General features: G+C 38.7%; 1 protein-coding gene across 1 annotated transcript; it reads left to right on the top strand.

Annotated features, from left to right (window-relative positions):
- The first annotated feature begins 1,070 nt into the window (after positions 1-1,070).
- On the top strand, positions 1,071-3,316 carry LOC126582994 (pentatricopeptide repeat-containing protein At3g02490, mitochondrial-like). The gene has a single exon (XM_050247285.1). It carries the CDS (start codon positions 1,142-1,144, stop codon positions 3,140-3,142), a length of 2,001 nt encoding a protein of 666 aa, XP_050103242.1. The 5' UTR covers positions 1,071-1,141; the 3' UTR covers positions 3,143-3,316.
- Positions 3,317-8,908: the final 5,592 nt, after the last annotated feature.

Genomic DNA, 8,908 nt, shown 5'->3' with positions numbered 1-8,908 from the left:
ATGCTGTTTTTGGTTCGGTATCCCATACCGAACCAACCCTAGGTAGGATTATTGGCCATAGAATTTTTACTTGCAACAAAATGCCCATGTCACTGGTCGCTTGTGTTACCAAAGCCCGCTGAAAGTGTCACGGGCTAAAAGCCTAAAATACATTTTGGTACTCGTCCCACTTGTTTATTCTTGTGTTTGCAATGATCATTCTTTATTTTATTTAAGAAATTTTAACGAAATGTTTCCGGTATTGTTTACTTTAACGAAAAATCAATTTTTACACTAAAAAGTCAATCATGATACTATTCACTTCACTCTTTATTTTGTCATTTTCATTAAAATTCAAAAATTTCAAGAATTTTTCATTAGTTTTTCTTTTATTTAATGGTTTTTCATTTCACCAGAAAAAGTGCATAGTTTGATAAATTTTTGGATTTGAAAGGGAAATCCGGAACCTTGAAGGGGAATTTTTTTAGCAGTAAGCATGGGGCCGCTGAAAATCTTTACTCAGGTGATGTTGAAAAGCTCTTACGTGAATTGAACATGTAGTGAAGAACATGGTCACATGATTAACTAAAATTTCAATGAAGAATTATGTGAAAAAATGAGTAGAAACCCAGAGAACAAAAGAAAGGAACGATTTAAAGTATTTAAATACGTCATGAACATCTGCCTATGATTTGTAAAAGAAAAATTATCAAACTAAATTAGATAATTAAGAGGTAGAAAGTGAACTAAGCGAAGGTAGGTGCTATGGCATGTATAGCAAGGGAAGAACGAAAACCAAATAAAGTATAGTAATGGAGACACAATACGGTACATTAAATGTTTTTTTTTTTTTTAATACATCAATATTTTTATACTAGAACATATGAGAATTCGATTAAACCACGTAATAAACAACTTAATTTAATAACAAATGTTATAATAACTTGAACTTTTAACTTGGGATTTTCTTTTAAGTTTCAAAAGATACTGAGGCTGATTTTTTTCGGTCACCGATGCAAGTGGAATTTGAAAACTAAACGAGGTTACTTTTGGTATTTCACGAACGTTACTATTCTATCAAGAAAAAACTCTTCCAAAAACCCTAATTTCCTCTCTCAGACGCAATTTCATCCCTCGTCGCTACCTCACCCGGAAAACCCTGATGCAAGCGATGAGACAGCAATGGCGTTTGCTGCTCCTCCGAGCTCGCCGCCGCCCTCCGCCGCACGAATTCATAAAACCGTCGTGCTCTCAGGTAAACTCCCAATTCAATCTCCATTCACTTAGCTCTTTCACTTCTCTGTTCCACAATGACACTCTCGACCCAAAGCTTTCACCTTTGCTGCCCATTTTCAATTCCCAATTAGCAAAATCGATAAACTCTAGAAACCCCTTGTCCCGCAGCCTCTCATCTGAGCCGGCACTCGAGCTCAAGGACTCCGATCATGGAGTTGTAGCTGATATTTTCGCTAGTCCTAAGGGTGCGGATGAGATTAGGAAAGAATTGGAGTCGAACAATGTTGTGATTAGCCATGAGTTGGTGTTGAAGGTTTTGAAGAGCCTCGAATCGAGCCCCGATGTGGCGAGGAGGTTTTTCGATTGGGTTTTGTCATGTGAAGGTGAGAGATTGAGCTCCAAGTCGTATAATTCGATGCTGAGTGTTTTCGGGGTTAATGGGTTTGTGAATGAATTTTGGGATTTGGTTGCTGTTATGAAGAAGAAAGGGTATGGTGTGTCGAAATGGGTGCAGGATAAAGCTTTAGAAAAGTTTGAGAAGGATGGGTTGGATGGTGATGTTGAGAAGTTGAGAGCGGTTTTTGCAGCGGGGTCTACTGACAATTCCCCGGATAAGATTTGTTCGAGGGTGTGTAAGATTGTTAGAAATGAGGTGTGGAGTGAGGATGTTGAGAGGCAAATACGGGATTTGAGTGTTGCATTTTCTAGTGACATGGTTAAAATGGCGTTGGAAAGTCTTAGTACAGAGCCAGCAAAAGCACTGATATTTTTTCGGTGGATGGAGGAGAGTGGTCTGTTGAAGCATGATCAACAGACTTATAATGCTATTGCTAGGGTATTGGGCAGGGAAGATTGCATAGATAGGTTTTGGAAAGTTGTTGATGAAATGAGGAGCAATGGGTATGAACTGGAGATGGAGACGTATGTTAAGGCTTTAGGGCGATTTTGTAAGAGGAAAATGATGAAGGATGCTGTGGACTTGTATGAGTTTGCAATGGCTGGCGCAAATAAGCCTTCGGTGCATTGTTGTACCTTTCTGTTGAGGAAAATAGCGGGTGGTAAGCAGCTGGATATGAGTCTATTTTCTAGAGTTGTGAGGATTTTTGCAGATAATGGGAATGTGCTGACAGATTCAATGCTCAATGCAGTCCTTAAGTCTCTGAATGGTGTTGGTAGATATGGACAGTGCAATACGGTTTTCAAAGCAATGGAGGAAGGTGGACTTGTAGCTAGTGGTGGTTTACAGAGTAGGATTGCATTCCGGCTTAGTAGTGCTGGCAAAAAGGGGGCAACAAGTGAATTCATTAGTGATATGGAAGCTTCTGGGCGCAGTTCGGATTACAAGATATGGTCGTCCTTAATTGAGGGTCACTGTGTAGCTGGTGCTCTCGATAAGGCTTCCGATTGTTTTCAAAAGATGCTTGAAAAAGAGGGGGCTGCCTCTGCTGGTTATGCTTTTGATATATTAGTAGATGCATATTGCAGAAAAAACAGGGCGATAGATGCATACAAGTTACTCAATGATTCGGTCAATGAAGGGCAACTCGAGCCATGGCATACCACATACAAGTTGTTGATAAGTAAGTTGTTGGTTCAGGGTGGATTCAAAGATGCTCTGAATATTCTGGGTATGATGAAAAATCATGGATTCCCTCCTTTTATTGATCCATTCGTTGAGTATGTATCAAAGTCTGGAACAGGTGAAGATGCTTTAGCTTTCCTTAAGGCGATGACTTCAAAGAGGTTTCCATCTACCACCGTCTTCCTCAATGTATTTGAAGCTTATTTCAAGGCTGGACGGCACAGTGAAGCACAGAATTTCCTTTCCAAATGTCCAGGCTACATCCGCAACCATGCTGATGTGTTGGATCTATTTTATTCTGCAAAATCTGGAGAACGTGCTGCTCCCACGGCGGTGGCTGCTTAGGCTTTGTTAGACTGTATCTTGTAATGTCTTTCACGAGGATAATGTAGCAAAGCGTTTGTTCGAAAAATTTTGGTTTTGAATATTTCCTTTGCTCCTCTAGTATTGATGATTGTGGTAGTATTTTCAACTTTTTTGGTGCTGGAAAATGAAATCAATTGTATTCAAGTTCCCAAAGGTTCTTTCTTTTTCATTTCTTATCAAATGACCAAGTTGTCGATGTGATCACATCGATCCAATGTGCCTCGCTCGATTAGGCTTCCAAAGACATTACATCTCTGTTGAATGCTACCTCTTGCAAATATCCCTTTTTATTTTCAGCAATGTTTTTGAAATGAAGTTACATTGACAACAGCAACTTCTTGTTCCTTTTCAAGCGGTTGCGGGAGAAGCATCGGTTCACAGTGGCAAATTTTTATCTAGGGTTCTGGGGCAAGATGCCGAACTCGTAAACTTTTGATTCTTCTTTAACGGTACTTGTTTCCTGGAGCTGATGAAAGTTGTTTCCTGGAGCTGGTTATACCTATCATCGGAAATGAAGTAACACATCGAACGTCTTTTCTGTTCTGCTATGAATTGTACTGGTCTTAGCAATAGATTTTGCCAAAACACCTAGCACCAAAGATTGTTGTTAGTACCTTAGTATGTGTTTTCATCAAAGTTTGAACAGATTTACGAAGATTTCCGGAAAAATGTGATCTTGAATTGAAGTTGGGAACTGCATCTTTAGTCTCAGTTGCAGTTCACAGGCATGCATCTTGACATCTTTCTTGTGTTCTTAATCTTTATGTTGTTTTCAAAACACCATGCTAAATTTGCCCTATTTTATCTTCTTTTCTGTTTCGAATTTTGTTTTCGAGCTTGTTAAATCTGCTCCTTTTTTTCCTTTATTCTGCATCCCAAAAGAGATTGATGAGGTGAAGACAGGCATGCCAATCTGGAAACCAAAATGGATGGAATGAGACTTTTCAATGAGCAAAACGCGATGAGTGCGACTGAACATGCCATTACGTACAACATTGCGAGTTTTTTTCCCAATTCACACCAGACATATCAAATTACTACATTTGAGTTTTCCGGGAGGTGCAGGAAAGAAACAAGACAAGTGATACTCTTACAGACAATGTGACAAAAATGTCATCCTCTTTTGATGATAAGTAGCTATTGCTTCCCTGCACAGTTTCCATCTCTGTTTTGACAACAAGTTTTCTGCAGTGGGGGACCAAAATTTGGACCCTTGAAGCAAATGCAATGCATTGAGAGTTTTACACACACACACACATCTCTCAGGTTTTAGGCCTATCAACTCTGCAAGCTACGCATATGCGAGTGAGTTAGGACAGTGTGCTCGTCTCCTTACATCCAAGTTTGATAATTTTCTCCTCATAAACTGTTGTGGTTTATAATACCTATGATCTCGTCAAAGAAAAAAAAAAAAAACCCTAGTGGCTGCAAATTAATGTGATATCCCAACACCTTAAAGGCTTAAACCAATTGTAACCCCATGACGACTTTTTACTTTCTCAGCTACATGTGAGGGAATCAAACCCTGTGCTTGTCCTAATCCTAATCCGTTTACCTAACCTTCCCTCACCGTTCGAGCTAACCCCACGCACTTGCAACAAAGTATACTTTAGCACTGCGTCGGTAGTGCGCAAAAATCATATCCCACGGCTTAAATTAAAGTGACGAGTAACTGTTTAGGAGGCAAATTTTCCCACCCAAAAAGGAAAAAGAAGCCAAAGGTGAGGATGAAACATTATTGTGTAACAGTTTTAAAGAGATAAAAAGTTAAAAGAGAGAGGCGTGAGCAAATCGACAGAATAATTTTGGTAAAAAGAAGAAAAGATGGGGCATCGTGTTCCCTTAACCTTAAGCTTTATCCAAGCAACGTATCTCTGGTACTATGAATGTCTTTCGTCTTGTGAACATGTTAATCAGTTTAGATTTCTTGTGAATGAGCCCTCACGTCACATAACTTCAGGGAATAATGGTCACCTTCTAGAGCCTTAGAGTCGGATTAGAAGAACGTCGTCGTCCTCATGTACGTCCTTGTATATTTATGGTATTAGAAGAACGTCGTCGTCCTCATGTAGGTCCTCATGTACGTCGTCGTCCTCATGTACGTCCTTGTATATTTATGTTACATTTCTATTTATTTTATACTAGAAATGATACAAAAAGTGTTCATACATGATCCTAAGAATAATGTTTTCTTTGTCATAGTGCGGTATCTTATGTTGTCAGACTTTGAATCTAAGATCGTGCATTGGAAAATTTGAATGGCATAATATCATTGATCTCTTTCTTCAATATTAATTAGGAAATTTGAGAAATGTTTTGGCTATCTTGTACACTAAACCATTCCTCACAAGGATTGAAGAGAAAAAAAGAGAGCTTATCACCAAATGAAACCAAATGATGTTCATTCTAATGGGAATCATTATTGCAATGGGGAGGGCCAGAAGCTCACTCTCAGGGCCACAAAAAAGATGCCCATGTCCCTTAAAAAGGCACTTTTGATACCTTCACAACATAATTACTACTAATCTTAATTTTACAGAATAAACACTATTAAGATGTTAATTTGTAACACTTCTCTGATATACATCAACCATTAATTACAAATTTAGAGCTCATCAATATAATACTGCCAATGAACATTGTCATGATTAGTTTTCCCTTTGGATTCCATGCCTTGGAGAATAAAATGGAATTATGGATCCACTTATTTTGTGACCAATGGTAGTGGGCATCAGATTTTTACTGTCATAAGTATAATTTTTGTGACATATGGGGTCAATAATTTCTCAACATTTTAGCTTTGTTTTTGTTGTGTAATGTCACATACTCAATGGCTTAGCCAAAGTAAGAAGCATGTGGGTTTGTACTTGGTTTGATCAAATGGAGGGAGAACTGCAGGAGTGGAGAGGCCTAAGGGGTTCTTTTCTTCCATTGAATATATTCAACTAAGTGGAAACAACAATTATTTCCTACTCATTTGGATGATGCCCTTGTTTCACTCTCCCTTGTTATAATCTACCAAAGCACATAAAAACAAGAAGTAAGTTATTTAAACATTACCATCCAAGTGGTTAGAAATGAAAATTATGAGTAATTTGTTTTTAAAGAAACATTACAGTTTAACGTGTTTAGAAAACATAATAGCAGTGGTCAAATGTGGAACACTATAAATGTGATAAGTGTAACATTTTTAATATCGTTGTTTTAATGAGTTACTTTTGCATGCGTGTCAAATTATGATTTACAGGTAAGTAGAATGACTCCTTAAATATAACGAGCCAAGTAGATTAGCAAGCCGACTAACTTGTTCAAGTTCTTTCAACCTACTCTTGATATAAGATCGTTCACCTTATCGTAAGCAAGCATTAAGAAAGTAAGCTACCTTGCTCAATTAAAAATCTTCAGTAAAAATTGAAAACCTGTTGTAACTCTCTTTTCCCATGGAAATAGCAGATACAATAAACAATGAAAGATGTATTTAGTATTTGGTTAGAAAACAATGATTCATGTTAACTTTCATAATTCATAGTGCTTTAAATTGATGGTTTTGAGAAAAATGGGGTTTGCTGCTGATGATTGTTCTTTGCGAAATCCAAGTATAATTTATAAACAAACCCTTTGCGGAGAGCATAAGCAAACAACTCCTAAGTTTGTCAAATAAGACAACTTGCCCACTATTTAAAAGGGACCCGACAGATCATGTGATATTTTCTTAATCAAGAGAACCTTACTAAATTGATCATTTTGTTAATCTTGTAGATGATAAGAACTATAACAAAGAAAGAAGAGAAAGCTATGACAGAGAAAGAAGAGAGAGAAGTAAAAACTGTATCAACTGTATTTCTTGATCATTAAGCAACACTGTTCAAGAGTATTTATATAACAAACACATCAGACTAAGAACTAACAACTATTCTTAATCCTTTGACACTTGTCATCATCTAACATATTGACTTATCTCTAACATCCTCCCGCAATCTCATGCTTAGATAAACTGAGCATGAGATTGTTACAATGGATACGAAACAAAGTGGAACTTAAACCCTTTGTCAGAATGTCTGCAAACTGCTCCTGAGATGAAACAAACTGCACAGAAAGTTGACGCTTGGCAACGCGCTCTCTGACAAAGTGGACATCAATCTCAATATGTTTGGTACGCTGATGCTGAATAGGATTGAAGGACAGCGCTATAGCAGAGAGATTATCACAAAATAAAGTAGGAGGAGACACCAATGGAATATGCAGAAAAACCAGAAGCTGTTGAATCCAATCGAGCTCAGCAGCAGTGGAGGACAGAGCCCTATACTCAGCTTCAGTAGAAGATCTAGAAACGGTCTGTTGTTTCTTGGAAGACCAAGAAATAGGATTATTACCTAAAAAGACCACCAAACCAGTGGTGGAGCGGCGGTCATTAGGGTCACCAGCCCAATCCGCATCGCTAAAGGCTTTCAAGCTGAGATCACCAGGAGAATAAGTAATGCCAAAGTGCATGGTACCCTTCAAATACCGCAGGATTCGCTTGACAACAGTGAAATGAGCATTCATTGGTGTCTGCATAAACTGACACACTTGATGAACCGAGAAGGCTATGTCAGGCCGAGTGAAAGTAAGGTACTGTAAAGCACCAACAACACTTCTATATAACATGGGATTATTGTAAGGATCACCATCATCCTTGAGCAACCGAGTGTAAGGAAGACAGGGAGTATCACAGGCCTTAGAATCAAGCATCTCAGTCTTGGTCAATAAGTCTTGAACATACTTCTGTTGAGAAAGAAATAAACCAGTAGCAGTTTTGGTAATCTGGATTCCAAGAAAATAATGCAGAGGACCTAAGTCCTTGATATCAAACTCAGTAGTTAAGGCGGAAATCACTTGTGAGATGCCAAGTGAAGTATTGCCAGTTACTATGATGTCATCGACATAAAGTAAAAGAACCACAATATCAGAACCAAGAACTTGCACAAATAGAGATGAATCGGAATATGTATTCTGGAACCCCAATTTGGGAAGAAAGGCAGTGAACTTCTCATTCCAAGCCCTGGGGGCTTGTTTCAAACCATAAAGGGATTTGTGAAGCCGACAGACCAAATGAGGATGTAACGGATCCTCAAAGCCAGGTGGCTGAGCCATATAAACCTCTTCCTGCAAAATGCCATGTAAAAAGGCGTTTTTCACATCCAGTTGCCGTAAAGGCCAATTAAAATGAGCAGCCAATGCCAAAACCAACCGTACTGTTGTAGGCTTAACAACCGGACTAAATGTCTCAGTATAATCAACTCCAGGTTCCTGACTAAAGCCCTTTGCCACCAATCTGGCTTTATGCCGTGCAACAGAACCATCAGCATGTCGTTTTATCTTAAACACCCACTTACAACCCACCAAGTTCCTGTGAACAGGGAGATCCACCAAACTCCAAGTACCCTGTGTATGCAATGCTGCAATTTCATCCTTCATAGCATTGAACCAAATAGGACACTTAAGAGCAGATTTATATGTAGCTGGTTCTGTGAGTGATAAATCAACTGAGGAGGAAGCAGATAATGCAGACAAAAATACTTTCTTCTTATTAATGCCACTCTTACTCCTGGTTTGCATGGGATGAAGATTAAGGGGTGGAATGTCAAGCACCACAGGAAGAACCTCAGGACGATGATCAAGTACCACAGGAGGTTGTGAAGGAGCAGGGACTGAAACAGTAATGGACTGAGAGGAAGTAGGTGTGGTAGGGACTGAAGAAGGTGT

This window comes from Malus sylvestris, chromosome 9, assembly GCF_916048215.2.
Source record: "Malus sylvestris chromosome 9, drMalSylv7.2, whole genome shotgun sequence".
Lineage (NCBI taxonomy): Eukaryota > Viridiplantae > Streptophyta > Magnoliopsida > Rosales > Rosaceae > Malus > Malus sylvestris.
Note: the sequence above shows the minus strand (reverse complement) of the source record. Positions and strands in the feature narration are given on the sequence as shown.